This window comes from Hyperolius riggenbachi, chromosome 6 (genome assembly GCF_040937935.1).
Source record: "Hyperolius riggenbachi isolate aHypRig1 chromosome 6, aHypRig1.pri, whole genome shotgun sequence".
Classification (NCBI taxonomy): Eukaryota; Metazoa; Chordata; class Amphibia; order Anura; family Hyperoliidae; genus Hyperolius; species Hyperolius riggenbachi.
Window position 1 is genome coordinate 365,021,523 of NC_090651.1, and position 17,687 is coordinate 365,039,209.

The 17,687-nt window shown below is 43.8% G+C and overlaps 1 protein-coding gene across 1 annotated transcript in view; it reads left to right on the forward strand.

Annotated features, from left to right (window-relative positions):
• LOC137522273 (IgGFc-binding protein-like) overlaps nt 1-16,116 on the forward strand; it is a 103,099-nt gene extending 86,983 nt beyond the window's left edge. The window contains exons 9-11 of the mRNA XM_068242302.1: nt 1,305-1,900; nt 14,367-14,867; nt 16,111-16,116. Coding sequence (XP_068098403.1) covers nt 1,305-1,900; nt 14,367-14,867; nt 16,111-16,116 — 1,103 coding nt within the window. The remainder of the gene's footprint in view (nt 1-1,304; nt 1,901-14,366; nt 14,868-16,110) is intronic.
• The last annotated feature ends 1,571 nt before the right edge of the window (nt 16,117-17,687 follow it).

The following is a 17,687-nucleotide window of genomic DNA, read 5'->3' on the forward strand; positions in this document are numbered from 1 at the left end:
AAGATGTGGAATGCATTGCCACAGGAAGTCGGTATGGTAAACTCTATACCTGCATTTAAAGGGGGCTTAGATGCTATCCTTGCGTTAAAAGACATCCATGGCTACAATTACTAAGTAATGCCTAATGATGTTGATCCAGGGATTTTATCTGATTGCCATCTAGAGTCGGGAAGGAATTTTTCCCTTTTGGGGCTAATTGGACCATGCCTTGTAAGGGTTTTTTCTCCTTTCTCTGGATCAACAGGGATATGTGAGGGAGCAGGCTGGTGTTGTACTTTATACTGGTTGAACTCGATGGACGTCTTTTTTCAACCAAAATAACCATGCAACTATGTAACTATATGATAACTCAGTTATGACTGTTTTGTAAATCAAGCCCATTGTTTTATAGTGTGACCAGCTGGTCGGGCAGTGCAATACCCAGCAATGTATAGGGGAAAGTGCATGGTTCCCTATTCATTTCACAGGTTGTGGCCTCTCATATGCAGAAAACTGGAAGTGCAGAGTTTTTGCACATTGTGACTTCATTTCCAAATGGGTTGGATGCAATGGCTTCTCATTCAGGCCACTTTTACAGTGGCGTGGCGTGGTAAGCAATTTTACCGCAAGAGGCCGCCAAGTCAAAGAAAGTCAATGAAAGCCAATGTAGAATTTCCTACTGATGCGATGCAGTGTAACGAAAGTGTTCATTTTGCCGCAATGCCATTGCACAGTCAATAGTGTGTTACCACATGAACTGTGCCTACCGCAACGGATTGTGCATGGATGCAAATCAATGGGCGACACAGTGCGCATGCACAGACCAATGGGGAAATCCCAATGATGTACTGAGCAGGGGGAAGGTGGGAAGGGAAGGCCTACGCGAACATAGTGAATCCAGCGCAGGAGACTTGGGCGCACAGGGAGTAACTTTGGCGCTGTCAAAAGATGCAGCTGAAGTTGCTTTTAAAATACAATAATTATTTCATTCCCCACCATCCATGGTGGCCTGGAGGGGGAATAGTATTTAACGCGGCCGGGACTTGTGCAGCAGTACGATCAGCTGTATCCTGCGCCCAAGCCGATTCCTCTCGTACGCGGCCTATGAATATAAGTCTTTATATGAAGACTTATTTATGTAGTGCAGTGATGCCACGGCAGGCTCTCCCACCGCACAATCACCACACCAGCACAGTGTAAAACTGGCCTCAATGATCACTTAAGTGTAAGGATTGCAAGCTTCAACTTAGTGAATGATGACACCATATTTTGGTAAAGCATCCTAATTTTTTTTTTCTTTAAACTTATTTCATTTTTACTTTCAGCTGCAAAATGCGGTATAAATGCGCACTATGAAATTTGTGGAGCTTCGTGTCCTGCAACGTGTCTTACGATTTCTTCACCATCCTTTTGTGAGGACATTTGCATCGAGAGCTGTGTCTGTGATGATGGCTTTATTCTCAGTGGTGATACCTGTGTCCCTATTGCCAACTGTGGCTGCAGTTATCAAGGCTTATATTATAAAACTGGTGAAACATTCTTCCTTGATGACTCATGCAGTCAACTGTGTGAATGCACAAATACGACTTTGGTTGTGTGTAAGGCATTCTCCTGTGGACCTAATGAAGAATGCAAAGTTGTTGCTGGTGTTAGGGCGTGTCAGCCAAAAGGTTCTTCTCAGTGCTCTATATTAGGTGGATCTCACTACACCTCCTTTGATGGCCAGGCTTTCGATCTCCAAGGCACCTGCACCTATACACTTGTCAAAACGGTAACCTCTAATGCTAATCTAATACCCTTCACCATCAACGTGAAAAATGAGAAGCTGCCCGGTGGACTAGTAGCCACCACCAAGATGGTCTCAGTTGAAGTTTACGTCTATATCTTAATTCTTCAGTACGACTTGACCAACCAACTCAAGGTATTTTCAAATGCACCTTTGTGTTCTTACTAATTTGTTGTTGATTTAAATATAATTATACATATATAATTATTAGAAACAGAGATAATCAATGATATGCTAATAATTCCAACCTGTATGAAAATTTAATTTAACCACTTCACCACTGAGGGGTTTTACCCCTTGAACACCAGAGCAATTTTCACCTTTCAGCGCTCCGTCCATTCATTCGTCTATAACCTTATCATTACTTATCGCAATGAAATGAACTATATCTTGTTTTTTTTTCGCCACCAATTAGGCTTTCTTTAGGTGGGACATTATGCCAAGAATTATTTTATTCTAAATGTGTTTTAATGGGAAAATAGGAAAAAATGTGGGAAAAAATTATTATTTTTCAGTTTTCGGCCATTATAGTTTTTAAATAATGCATGATACTGTAATTAAAACCCATGAAATGTATTTGCCCATTTGTCCCGGTTATAAAACCGTTTAAATTATGTCCCTATCACAATGTTTGGCGCCAATATTTTATTTGGAAATAAAGGTGCATTTTTTTCAGTTTTGCGTCCATCCCTAATTACAAGCCCATAGTTTATAAAGTAACAGTGTTATACCCTCTTGACATAAATATTTAAAAAGTTCAGTCCCTAAGGTAACTATTTATGTTTTTTATTAATTGTATTTTTTTTTTTTTTATTACAAAAAAAAAAAATTGGGGAGAAGGACGCTTACAGGAAGCAGTACGAGGCTGAGAAGATCACAATGATCGCGCTGTTTCTAATAGAAGCAGCGGATCATTGCGGGGGCTTAGATCAACGAACGGGAATGGATTTTTCCATTCATTGATCTCCGGGCGAGCGGGCGGCGGCGTGCACGAGCAGCAGGAGTGCGCGCACAAGCGGCGGGAGCGCGGACAGCGGCGGTAGCGCGGAAGGTACAGATTTCTCCGTCCCTGGTTTTTTAGGGGGGAAAAGGGACGAAGAAATTCATACCGCGGGAGGTTAAGTGGTTAAATTTTATGCACCTTGGAATCTGGTCAATCAGTTGCACTTGTCTATTTTCATTGGACAAATTCTGAGCAGCTTACAGTTACGGTTAGAAAAAAATCACTGCACTCTTACTCACGTGTGTGCTAGAGCTCATATACTGTATGAACAAAAAGAAGGGAATAGCTTATAGAAACAGCACTACACTGTGATTAATTCAAACAGTTATCACAATTTTTTTCAATATAGATCATTCCAAAAGCATGTAAACAATAAAAACTGGTCATACTCTCCATAATGATATCAATAGTGTAAGTACATATCTCTGCATATTATAAGTATCATAGCATTGCAACTAATTATAACCAAGATATTAGTATTGCATTCAAAGGAGCAAAGAAGAAAAATCGGCACCAAATGCAATAGTGGTCAGACACTCGGAAGGGGTTATTGGTGGTTACTATATGTGCCTCCAGTATATAGCAAGTCCAGCAGTTGTAGGAGAAAGGCAAACCGGGCACCAATAGTTTGCAAAACACCAATTTATTTCATCCCATACATAGACATAGTTGGTGGGGGAGGGACTCACCGCAGCTGAATCCGGTCTGTTGCCGAGCGGTTCACATGTCCTGGATGCCGCCCCGAGCCTCCGGCATGCACTGCGGATAGTATCCGGGCTCGGGGCGGCATCCAGGACATGTGAACCGCTCGGCAACAGACCGGATTCAGCTGCGGTGAGTCCCTCCCCCACCAACTCTGGCTGTTTTCACTTTGCTGGGTATTTAAGTGTGTCTGTCATTTAGCTCTAGTTGTCTCTGAGGAAGCAAGCAACCTAGCTTACGAAACGGCTGTTAGACCAGCTACTTGTTGCCTGTGTTTGTCTATGGATGGGATGAAATAAATTGGTGTTTTGCAAACTATTGGTGCCCGGTTTGCCTTTCTCCTACAACTGCAAGATATTAGTATAATAGCAGCTGGGGTGTTCAGTACAGAGCACCCACCAGCTGTGAACCCGGGTTTAGAACCTCCAAAAAGAGCAGTATTGTGATAACATTCAATATGACTAGTAACCCAAATGCAGCATGAATAAACACATAGGGCCATATCCTATTAATCGCGTGAGGATTACCGGCAAATCCTATTGCCCATATCCTTCACGCGATGGCCGATCGTTAGGGAGCATTACTCAGGTGAAAGCCTGAGCGATGCTCCCTAATACCGGGGGATGGGGAGTGAGGTTTACACTGTGGTGCTGTCCTTCAGCACCACAGCCTCACTCCCCACACATGCTCACTCACCCGCCGAACATCACAGCCATCTTCCGCCGATGCATCTGGGGGTCTCCTTTAATAAGGACACCCCCAGTGCTCCCCGTCGGGTCGCAGCACACCTTGTAGGCCCCCCATGTAGCTGCGCCGGGCACCCATGTGAAAATTCATACCGCCGCTGATCACCTGATGCCTCTCGCCGCAAATTGCATTGCATAATTACAGTGTATCTAACACTGTAATTACTGTCCACATAGGAGCCCGGGCAAAGCCTCTTTGAATCTGTAGCCGGGTTCCCCATTGGTCCGCAGTCTGAAACAATAAAATGGTTCAGACAGCGGATCTCTGGGGAGCCCCGGCTGCTGATTCAAAGATGCTTTTCCCGGGCTCCTATGTGGACAGTAATTACAGTGTTAGTTACACTGTAATTACGCAATGGAATTTGCGGCGAGAGGCGTCGGGTGTTCAGTGGCTGTATGTATGTTCACAGGGATGCCCGGCGCAGCTACGTGGGGGGCTTCTAAGGTGTGCGGCGACCCGACGGGGAGCTCTGGGGGTCTCCTTATTAAAGGAGACCTCCAGATGCTGCAGCGACGACGTGCGTTAGCTGGTTTAGACCTGCTCTTTGCAGGTCTAAGCTAACGCTCTTGTCTGCCAGAGGCATGCAAACAGAAACTGGATACCAAGTGAGTTCTTTTCCACCTGGGGGGATCAAAATTCGATTAGGATTAGGCGATGCCCCCATCGCCTAAATTAAGAACTCGCCAGCGCTTAGCTTAGCTAGGAAATGGCCCCTAGGCCTCAATTCACTAAGCTTTATCAAACAATTTATCGAACGTTTGATAATTTACCTCATGAGTAAAACCTAATTTTGAATTAACTAAGGTGTTATATATTTATTGAACGTTTTATCGATAAAACATTCAATAAATCTATAACACCTTAGTGAATTCAAAATTAGATTTTACTCATGAGGTAAATTATCAAACGTTCGATAAAGTGTTTGATAAAGCTTAGTGAATTGAGGCCATAGTGTACAGTGGAGGAAATAATTATTTGACCCCTCACTGATTTTGTAAGTTTGTCCAATGACAAAGAAATGAAAAGTCTCAGAACAGTATCATTTCAATGGTAGGTTTATTTTAACAGTGGCAGATAGCACATCAAAAGGAAAATCGAAAAAATAACCTTAAATAAAAGATAGCAACTGATTTGCATTTCATTGAGTGAAATAAGTTTTTGAACCCCAACCAACCATTAAGAGTTCTGGCTCTCACAGAGTGGTTAGACACTTCTACTCAATTAGTCACCCTCATTAACCAGTTCACCCCCAAGGGTTTTTATCCTAACGGACCAGAGCAATTTTCAGTTGTCAGTGCTCCTCCCTTTTATTCCCTAATAACTTTATTACTACTTATAACAAGAAAATGATCTATACCTCGTTTTTTTCGCCACCAATTAGGCTTTCTGTGGATAGTACATTTTGCTAAGAATTTTTTTATTCTAAATGCGTTTTAATGAGAAAAACTGAAAAAAAAGAAGAAAAATCATTATTTCTCAGTTTTCAACCATTATAGTTTTAAAATTAAACATTCTCCTGTGGATAAAACAAACACGTTTTATTTGCCCAGTCGTCCCGATTATTAAACAGTTTAAATTATGTCCCTATCACAATGTATGGCGACAGTATATTATTTTGAAATATAAGTGTTATTTTTCTGTTCTGTTTTTTTTTTTATTCTGGCCATAATTACAAGCCCCTATGTAATAAATGAAAATTAATTCCCCCCCATAAAATATAAATTAACAAAGCTGAGTCCCTAAGGCAACTATTTATTTATTTTTTTTTAGCTGATTTTTTTTTTACAAGTGTTTTTCTTTTTTTTTTGGGGGGGGGGGAGGGTTGCAAGTGTAATTTTATTAAGATCTGTATGTCCTTGAAAATGAATGTATTTTGTAGGTGTAATATACTTTAGTGAACACTCATAGGAAATGTTCGCTTTTTTTTTTTTCTTCACTTTATTTAATTGTTACATTTCCTGTTATTGTGAATGGACGTAGCCGCTGTTCGCGGTCACGTCCATTCACTCCAGGCACTGCGATTGGGTAGAGGACCGTTCGGTCCTCTTCCCCAATCACCCAGCACAGAAGCCCGACGGTAATGGCGGCGGTATCGGCGCACACACGGCGGTAGCAGCGGCGGGAACGCGGGACGTATTAAAACGTCATGTTGCTGTTAATAGCGGTAAGCATGATGTTTTAATACGTTAGAATGTCAGTAAATGGTTAAGGACACCTGTCTTAACTAGTCACCTGTATAAAAGACACCTGTCCACAGAATCAATCAATCAAGCAGACTCCAAACTCTCCAACATGGAAAAGACCAAAGAGCTGTCCAAGGATGTCAGAGACAAAATTGTAGACCTGCACAAGGCTGGAATGGGCTACAAAACCATTAGCAAGAAGCTGGGAGAGAAGGTGACAACTGTTGGTGCGATTGTTCGAAAATGGAAGGAGCACAAAATGACCATCAATCAACCTCGCTCTGGGGTTCCATGCAAGATCTCACCTCGTGGGGTGTCAATGGTTCTGAGAAAGGTGAAAAAGCATCCTAGAACTACACGGGAGGAGTTAGTGAATGACCTCAAATTAGCAGGGACCACAGTCACCAAGAAAACCATTGGAAACAGATTACACCGCAATGGATTAAAATCCTGCAGGGCTCGCAAGGTCCCCCTGCTCAAGAAGGCACATGTGCAGGCCCGTCTGAAGTTTGCCAATGAACACCTGAATGATTCTGTGAGTGACTGGGAGAAGGTGCTGTGGTCTGATGAGACCAAAATAGAGCTCTTTGGCATTAACTCAACTCGCTGTGTTTGGAGGAAGAAAAATGCTGCCTATGACCCCCAAAACACCGTCCCCACCGTCAAGCATGGGGGTGGAAACATTTTGCTTTGGGGGTGTTTTTCTGCTAAGGGCACAGGACAACTTAATCGCATTAACGGGAAAATGGACGGAGCCATGTATCGTGAAATCCTGAACGACAACCTCCTTCACTCTGCCAGGAAACTGAAAATGGGTCGTGGATGGGTGTTCCAGCACGACAATGACCCAAAACATACAGCAAAGGCAACAAAGAAGTGGCTTAAGAAGAAGCACATTAAGGTCATGGAGTGGCCTAGTCAGTCTCCGGACCTTAATCCAATAGAAAACCTATGGAGGGAGCTCAAGCTCAGAGTTGCACAGAGACAGCCTCGAAACCTTAGGGATTTAGAGATGATCTGCAAAGAGGAGTTGACCAACATTCCTCCTAAAATGTGTGCAAACTTGGTCATCAATTACAAGAAACGTTTGACCTCTGTGCTTGCAAACAAGGGTTTTTCCACTAAGTATTAAGTCTTTTATTGTTAGAGGGTTCAAAAACTTATTTCACTCAATGAAATGCAAATCAGTTGCTATCTTTTATTTAAGGTTATTTTTTCGATTTTCCTTTTGATGTGCTATCTGCCACTGTTAAAATAAACCTGCCATTGAAATGATACTGTTCTGAGACTTTTCATTTCTTTCTCATTGGACAAACTTACAAAATCAGTGAGGGGTCAAATAATTATTTCCTCCACTGTATATATAGAAATCAATATGTCATAATGAAGCTAAAGTCATATAGTGTGCATAGTTTGAAAGCCCAGTGCAGATTCGCAAAACGCTAGAGGTTTTTTGAAGCAGATTTCAGAATGATTCTAGGCATGTTTAGAGAGGTTTTCTAAACATGCTTAGCATTTTTTGGAGTAATTTTGTGTAGCAGATTTCATATACTGTTACAGTAAAGCTGTTACTGAACAGCTTCTGTAACAAAAACACCTGGAAAATCGCTCTGATCTAGTGTTTTTCAGAGCGTTTGCCACTTTCCTATACTTTAACATTGAGGCAGAAATCTAAAAAATGCTGCAGCCTCCGAGTTTGCATTTGTGGAAAAAACGAACCTCTCTGGTGTGCACCAGCCCATTCACTTTCTGTAGCCAAGCGGTTTTCCCCCTGCAAGCGATTTAAAAAACGCTCCAGAACTGCTCTGGTGTGCACCAGCCCTGAGTGAGAAAGACATGATCGGTGAAACCACAGTTGATAGAGTGCACAGGAAGTATACTTAGTTGGTCTAGGATGACCAAATTCGTAGGTCCAGGATAGTGAGCAGCAGCGACCGGCGATGGTGAGTGACTTTGCCAGCGTGTGGGGGAAGGGAGGCCCCACAGGCAGAGTCAGAGTTTGCTGCAGGCGCATGGCTGGTGCAGAGACTGATGGCTCATAAGACTTGTGCAGCTGGTAAAGATGGCAGACTCTTAGCTGCAGTGCAGTGGATCCAGGGAGAGGGGCTGTGAGGGCCTAGCAGCATGCAGTAACAGCAGTGGCCTGGCATCAGACTCAGATGAGAAGGATGGGGGACTAGAAATGTCACGAACCTCCGATTTTTGGTTCGCGAACCCCGTTCGCGAACTTCCGCGAAAGGTGCGGTTCGCACGAACATTTCAATGGCGAGGCAAACTTTTTGAAAATTTTGAAAAATGTCTGCCGATTGGAAAAATGATAGAGAAGATGTCTCATGGGGACTAATACCTGGAGGAAGACATGGGTGAGTAAAATACACATCAGAAGTCCCAGAAAAAAATCTTGATTGAATACAAAGCAGTGTTTTAAGGTCAGAAATCTCATTGAATGTTCAATTGCGGGCCTACACTACTTTATGACTTCAGGAATCCTCTCTTCTTCACTCACTCACTCACTCACTCACTCAATCACCCCCTCACTCCCTCCAGGAGGGTCTCATCTTCCAGGGAATATGTAGTATTTCAAAAGTCAGCTTACATACCGTGGCTGGGAATTGAACCCAGGCTGGGCTGGGAATTGAACCCACTACATGTTGAAGCCAGCCTAGCATGTACCATTATGATCAATCCAAGAGAAAAATTAGCTTGCTTAATCCATGGAATTGTACTATATCAAAAGCCAGCTTACATACCATGGCTGGGAATTGAACCCAGGCTGGGCTGGGAATTAAACCCAGGTCTCATTGTGCAGTAGGTAACTCATTTAAATGAGTTACCTACCACACACTGAGACCTGGGTTCAATTCCCAGCCACGGTATGTAAGCTGGCTTTTGATATAGTACAATTCCGTGGACCACTTAAGGACCAGGGGTGTTTCTTGTGATCTGTGCTGCGTGGGCTATTCAGCCCACAGTACAGATCGTGTGGCAGCCAGGGCGACCAGACTTCCCCCCTTTTTTCCCCACTAGGGGGATGTCCTGCCGGGGGGGGGGGTCTGATCGCCGCCGGCTAGTTGTGATTAGCAGGGAGGGCTTCTCAAAGCCCCCCTCCACAGCGTTTTCCGCGCTTCCTCTCCTTACCTCCCTCCCCTCCTTCATCAGAGTGGCGCAGGACGTATATCCGTCCTGCGCCGGATAGGCTTCAGCCTATCATATGCTGGCGATCCCCGGCCAATCAGAGGCTGGGGATCGCTGATCTGCCTCATGGCGCTGCTGCGCAGCATTTCTTCCCCGCGTGTTTATATTAGGCGTGCGAGCCGCGATTGGAGGCTCGCACACTGTTCACGGAGACACCCTCCGTGAACTGACATGGAAAGGCCGCTCGAACAAGCGGCCATTTCCATGTAATAACCACTTAAACCCACTGCCGCCTATTGGCGTTAGGCGGTCCTTAAGTGGGCAAGCTAATTTTTCTCTTGGATTGATTATAATGGTACATGCTAGGCTGGCTTCAGCATGTAGTGTTGGTGGTGGTATAGTGGTTAAATGAGTTCCCTACCGCACACTGAGACCTGGGTTCAATTCCCAGCCACGGTATGTAAGATGGCTTTTGATATAGTACAATTCCGTGGATTAAGCAAGCTATTTTTTTTCTTGGATTGATTATAATGGTACATGCTAGGCTGGCTTCAGCATGTAGTGTTGTCGGTGGTATAGTGGTTAAATGAGTTACCTACCGCACACTGAGACCTGGGTTCAATTTCCAGCCCGATTATTGATGATCTGCAGTATCACCGATAATCAGATATATTGCTAACCTCTGGACACCTATATAGTGTGAGTGTTTGGTGCAACAGTAATAACTTGGAGTGAGGACCACCCGAGGAGCAGGTGGTCCTTGGCAGTATGAGAAATACCTCCCTTTGGAAGTGCAGCAGCCTGAGACCTCCAAGGGGTGGAGTCTCAGGCTGAATAGCAAGAAAACCCAGTGACTAGTGACCCCTGGAAGATGGGCGTCACAAGCAGGTCTGGAGAATAACACAAATGATAATACAATTCCCTAGTCTTGGGTGCGAGGTACGTAGTCTCAGCACCCTGGAACTAGTCTGGAATATAACACAAATGATAATACAGTTCCCTAGTCTTTGGGTGTGAGGTCCTTGGTCTCTACACCCTGGAACTAGTCTGAACAATAACACAAATGATAATACAGTTCCATAGTCTTTGGGTGTGAGGTCCTTGGTCTCTACACCCTGGAAGTTGGAACTAGTCTGGAATATAACACAAATGATAATATAGTTCCCTAGTCTTTGGGTGTGAGGTCCTTGGTCTCTACACCCTGGAACTAGTTTGAATAATAATACAACAATAAATAGAAGTAATCTGGCTCAGTGTGAATTCCCAGGTCCTCCTGGTTCAAACACACTGTAGGATCTGTCTAAGGTCTGTATGCTTCCATGTAAGTGTTCGCAATGGCAGACAACCAGCAACTGGCAAGCAAGCTGTATATATAGTTGCAGGACTCTGCCGCCCCGCCTGAGCCACTCAGCCAATCAGGAGTCCAGCAGGAATCAGCTGATCATCCTGATCAGCTGATCCATCTCCAGCTGGTATAAAGGTCCTGACTTCTGGCGGGCACGCGCGTAGCTCTCCATGCAGGTGCACTAACAGACCCAGCCACACCAGACACACACTGCTCCATGCAAACCGCCGTGTTGGACGCGGAAACAGCCGCCTTGCTGCCAGTACATGTGGCGGCTTTTCCGCGATCTATCATAGTGTCAGACGCATGCTGCTGCGTACAAACCGCCGCGCTGGAAGCGGAGCCAGCCGCCTTGCTGTCAGTACACGCAGCGGCTTTTCCGCGTTTTCTCACAGGTACATGCTAGGCTGGCTTTAGCAGGTAGTGTTGTTGTTGGTATAGTGGTTAAATGAGTTACCTACCGCACACTGAGACCTGGGTTCAATTCCCAGCCACGGAATGTAAGCTGGCTTTTGAAATACTACAATTCCCTGGAAGATGAGACCCTCTTCCCTCCGGGAGGAGGGAGTGAGGATAAGGAATAACAATCAGCTAAGAACAAACCTACAGGATCCTAACTAAACTCTCCCTAGCAGAGTCTGTCAGCAGCTGTCCCTTAACTAATTACTGGAGGCAGACGAGTGAGTAAAACGACTGCAGAACCTTGCTTTTTATAAGGGGGGTGGGGCTCCAAGAGTGAGTGTAGTCTGATTGGTGACAATGTGCTTTCTGACTGTGATGTAGAGGGTCAAAGTTCTGCTCAATGGAGCATTATGGGGTGAATTGAACTTCCGCAAAAGTTCGTCTTTGCCGGCAAACGCGAACCACCTAAAGTTCGCCAGGAACCATTCGCGGGCAAACCGTTCGGGCCATCTCTATGGGGGACACCATGATGCCTGGCCTGTTAAAAATCTGAGAGCCTGGATTACCTAGAGGCTCTTTGTTGCAGAGGTGGTGAATGGTGGCCTGGCTCTCCTGGGTTGTGGACAGCGAGTGGAACGAGGAGCAGCAGCAGTGATTTCAGTTGGCCTGTGCATAGGTGGCTTCCTGCAGCAGTATCCTGGCAGTGGCCTAGCTGGGTGGTCCCAGTCTGAATGTCAGGGTGATCTGACTGGGTGACCCTGATCTGTATGGAGGGCACATTGCTAGCGGGATATGCTCACAGGCTCCGGGTCTTCACACATAGGCGGTTTTCTCGGCTGTGGTGAGGCATGTGCAGTGGCAATATCAAGGATTGGCTCTTTTTTAAAGCCGGTGCTGCTGAAGCAAGCAGTGTCATGTTGGCCAGGGATCAACAGGAGTTGCACCACATGTATGTCAGTGTGCTGAGGAGCTGAAGCCCAGGGAGAGCAGGTGCCCATCAGCCCGACGGAGAGAAGAATCTGAGAGGGGACCATGAAATTATTCTATGTCGGGAGTCCAGGGGGAAGAGGCGGGGGGGGGGGAATGTTATGAGCAGGAGCCCTGTGGCTGCGGCTACGGTCCTGGCACCATCTGTAAGTATGCAAGATGGTTTTCTCCTGATGGTCGGACTCAGAGCACTTTATAGTTGCAGCCACTAAAGACCAAAAGCAGTAGAAGGCTTGTCCAAAGACTTCTTACAGTTTTACATACTGGCTTGAGCTGGGATGCAAACCCTGGTCAACGGCTTAAGCCCAACATCAAATATAAGCATACATCTAATCTTGTCAGATTTTTGGAAGGGTCTATGACTAAAAGTATTGGAGGCAGGGGATCAGCAGGACAGCCAGGTAATGTCCATTGTTTGAAATGAAATAAATATGTCAGCAGGCGCTCAGGGACTTTTGGGGGGCAGGAGGGGTCGCAGCATAAGAGGAGAGTGGGGCAGATCGGTGGGGAGGGGGGAAATTCCCTCCCCCCTCCCTCACCTCGGGCTCTCCTCTCAGCGCTCCCCTCCTGCAATCATTGGTGGTGTTCATGGCAGCAGCAGCGGTGGCGGCAGGATGACTCATTACCTCCTTCTCGCTGGAGGACTTCCGTTCTCTAAGTGCAACTTCCTGTTTACACAGGAAGTTGAATGAAGCACTTAGAGATGGGAAGACCTCCAGCAAGAAAGAGGTAATGAGTCATCCTGCCGCCACTGCTGCCACGAACACCACCAATGATTGCAGGAGGGGGAGCGCTGAGAGGAGAGCCCGAGGTGAGGGAGGTGGGGGGAATTTCCCCACTCCCCACCGATCTGCCACACTCTCCTCTTATGCTGCGACCCCTCCTGCCCCCCAAAAGTCCCTGAGCGGGCCCCCCCCCCGCGATGGCAGGGGTCGCATCCCCTATTGTTACGCCAGTGTATGTCAGCTTCCATATCCCTCACACTTCAGGTTCCTTTTAACTTGACCCTAAAGTAACACATTTCAACAGGATTATTTTGCTGCTGGGTTTCTCACAGCTTACAGAGTCCAAAATGGAATTACGATTTTATCCTTGGAAAGAATCAAAACTTAGTTGAATGATAGATTTTTGAATTATTTAAAGGACCACTATCGTAAAAATCTTCAAATTTAAAAAGCATGTCAACCATGGGCATAGCGATCACCCCTGCGACCCCTGCCATCGAAGAGGGGCCCAGTGGCTTTGGGGGCCCTCCTCTACCCTCTCTCCAACTACAAGTGCAGCCAATTAGCAAGAAAACCTCCCTGTTCACTCAAAAAAAAAAAAAACATCCTTGCCACCTCCTCCCACCATGCAGAGTAACAAGTAGCAGGAGTGCCTGTCATTTTTTCCTGCTTCCCAGGAGAACACTCTCTGCTACCATTCGCTGGCCTCCAATCATGTGACCGTCATGGGGTTTGGGGACCAAATGGGCCCCATGCTATCATTTTTGCAGGGGGCCCTATTAAGTCTACCTACGCCTCTGATGTCAACACATACAAATAAGAAGTATGTTTCTTCCAGATTAAAATGAGCCATAAATTACTTTTCTCCCATGTTGCTGTCACTTATGGTTGGTAGTAGAAATCTGACCGAACCGACAGGTTTTCGACTAGCCCATGTCCTCATAGGGGATTCTCAGAGTTTATTTTCAAAAGCACTTAGTGCATGGCAGTTACTCTGTCCAACTGCCAAAAAAAGTCTGCGGCAAGCAGGAAAGCTGGGCAGCATCTTTGTATAAATCCTTTTCAGGGAATGTATTTATAAAGAATAAAAGCCTTACTGAGAGTTCCCCATGAAGAGATAGACTAGTCCAAAACCTTTTGGTTCTGTTAGATTTCTACTAACTACTGTAAGTAACAGCAACATAGGAGAAAAGTAATGTATGGCTCACTTTACTCTGGAAGAAACATACTTCTCATTTGTATATGTTTACATGTATTTTACATTTTTACAATTTTCTACAATAGTGGTCCTTTAAGCTTATGTGAAACCAAAGATCACAGTAAATTCTACTCACATGTTTTTGCTTTTTTCTTCTCTTTTTTTTTTACGCAGGTCAATGGTGTTCTGTACAATCTGCCATTGAATTTAGACAACGGCAAGGTCATAGCCTCTCAGCATGGCAACAAGATAATCCTTGATATAGATTTTGGACTTCGAGTCAGTTTTGACTTAGTTTATGGCTTGGGGGTGACAGTTCCTGGAAATTATAAGTCACAATTGGCCGGTCTGTGTGGCAGTTACAATGGCATTAAGGGAAATGATTTTCTGCTGCCTAACAATACCACAGCTTCTAATGTGGTGACATTCGCATCAGGCTGGAGGGTCCAAGTTCCCGGTGAAGACTGTGACAACGGATGTGGTAGTCCCGACAAACAATGTTCTCCCTGTAATCCCAAGAGAATTGAATTTTTCAAGTCTAATATGTATTGTGGATTCTTGAAGAAGTCTGAGGCATTAAGTCCCTGCTTTGCCGTCATCAGTCCTGATAACTACTTTAACAGCTGTTTGTTGGACATGTGTTATAGCTCAGGAGACAAGAACGTTTTATGTCAGGTAATTCAGAGCTATGCGGCAGCGTGTCAAGCGGCCGGTGTTGCCATACAATCATGGAGGACTGAAATAAACTGCCGTAAGTAAAAATTATAAAGAAAAATATACATTTTGTTTTCACTTAAAGTGGACCTGAACGTGTGTACTGGACAGATGCAAAACATAGAGAAATCCACTCTGTATGTATTTAGAGAGTTTAGCCTCTCTAATTCCCCCTCATCTGTGACTAAGCACACGTTGTAATTTATCCCTTAGCTGTGTCAGTTGACTGCCATGGCAGACAGCTCATTTGTAAACACAGGATCTTAACAAAACAATATATCTGCTTCCATGAAAGCAGGAGGTAGGCAAACTGCAGATTTATTGCAGGAATTGTATCAGCTGTAACAAAGACATGTTTTTCTTTAAAGGTTATTGGCCTCAATTCACTAAGATCATGCTGGAGATAGAGAGGCAAGAGAAAACACATTGATCTTGCCTTAAAGGTGTAGAGATACGTTTTCAAAGTGAGAGAGTTATCTTATCACTTCAGTCCTTAAGTCACCTCCTCCGTAGTTATTTTCACATGCAGTTAATTAACAGCCTGTCTTTAACTTTAGAATTCTGTAGTTATTTTAAGGATTGAAGAGTTAACTTCAGAGATCTCTCCTTAACTTAAAGATAATCTGTGCTCTAAAATTCTTACAATAAAAAGCATACCATTCTCTTCATTATGTTCTCCTGGGCCCCTCTGTGCTGTTCCTGCCTCTCCCTGCTGCAATCCTGGCTTGTAATTGCCAGTTTTAGGCAGTGTTTACAAACAAAAGACATGGCTTCTAACTAGAGAGTGATAGGCTTGAGAGTAGTTCAGTCTCTGACTCATACAGAGCTTGGAGAGGGTGTGTATAGCTTCTGCCAATGACAAGCAGTGCAGCACATTCCACACATTCCAGCCTCAGCCGACAGAACAGACAGAAGAGAGAATATAAGATCATATAACAGATATAACACAGCAACTGTGCAACTAGAAAAGGCTGCAGTTAGACAGAGCACATTAGAACAGGTATAGGAACTTATAGGATAGAAGCTCACAATTTTGTTACAGAGTCTCCTTAAAGACAGAAGAGTTAACTTTAGGTTTGCCTGAGGTAAAATGTTTCCTGAATGCGACATGCCTCATCACCATGGTGATAGCTCTAGAAATGTTATTAAAGACAGGAGATAAGCTTAGTGAATTGAGGCCATTATCTTGTTGCTCATCTTTTAGAGATGAAATTAAGTTCTAAGTTCAGGTCTGCTTTGAAGAAAACAAGGTTCTGATCAATGATGCAATATATTTTCACAATTCTTTCTTTCTTTCTTTCTTTCTTTCTTTCTTTCTTTCTTTCTTTCTTTCTTTCTTTCTTTCTTTCTTTCTTTCTTTCTTTCTTTCTTTCTTTCTTTCTTTCTTTCTTTCTGGTTTTCGGCGTTACACAGGCTTTTCTCAAAGTACATCTGGAGAAATAAAGCAGTAAGAATATCATATAAAAAAATAACAATGGACAAAAAAAATGGGGCACTCGCAGCGCCGGACCTGTATAAATACCATCAAGCCATATTATTGGGTAGATTGTTGGAGTGGAGGCAAGGGAGAGAGGATAAAATAGGGATTATGATGGAATATGAGAGTGTGAATATGAAAGATGTATTGTCATGGGATAAAACAAAAATCAGGCAAGCAGCAAAAACAACAGACCACCCATTTATTACCCCCTCGCTGAAAGCAATTCGGGACTATATTAAATATAATATTGTAGACCCCCCACCTCTAATGTTAATCGAGAACAACTCAGAATTTGCACCAGCAAGAGAATTAGGATGGCTAAAAAAGAATAAATTAGAGGAAGATACGAGAATAGTTAACCACTTGAGGACCTAGGGCTTTCTACCCCTTAAAGTGGACCCAAATTAAAAATACAAGATTTAAGAAATAAAATCTATTTTCTAAATTATAATAATAAATAGCAGCCTTTTTTCAGCTGCATGATGACAAATATAAAATATTTTACATTTATTGGAGGAACCCCTCCCTTCCTTTCAAATTGCCGGGATTTTTCCGGCAAACTGGTGGAGTAGATGGTGTCCGGCAATGGAGGAATTGCTAATGGCTGCCCCCAGTATAACCCTAGCTATTAAAAGAGAAGGGTGAAAAGCATGCACTGAAATGCTCATAGGTTTGAAGGAGTGTTTATTTATCTTTGTATGTGTCAGAGTGGTGCAACTAAATATTTTTAATTAAAATAATGTTTGGTTTGGGTCCGCTTTAAGGACCGGCCACTTTTTTTCCATTCAGACCACTGCAGCTTTCACGGTTTATTGCTCGCTCATACAACCTACCACCTAAATGAATTTTGGCTCCTTTTCTTGTCACTAATAAAGCTTTCTTTTGGTGCTATTTGATTGCTCCTGCGATTTTTACTTTTTATTATATTCATCAAAAAAGACATGAATTTTGGCAAAAAAATGATTTTTTTAACTTTCTGTGCTGACATTTTTCAAATAAAGTAAAATTTCTGTATACATGCAGCGCGAAAAATGTGGACAAACATGTTTTTGATAAAAAAAAAACCCATTCAGTGTATATTTATTGGTTTGGGTAAAAGTTATAGCGTTTACAAACTATGGTGCAAAAAGTGAATTTTCCCATTTTCAAGCATCTCTGACTTTTCTGACCCCCTGTCATGTTTCATGAGGGGCTAGAATTCCAGGATAGTATAAATACCCCCCAAATGACCCCATTTTGGAAAGAAGACATCCCAAAGTATTCACTGAGAGGCATAGTGAGTTCATAGAAGATATTATTTT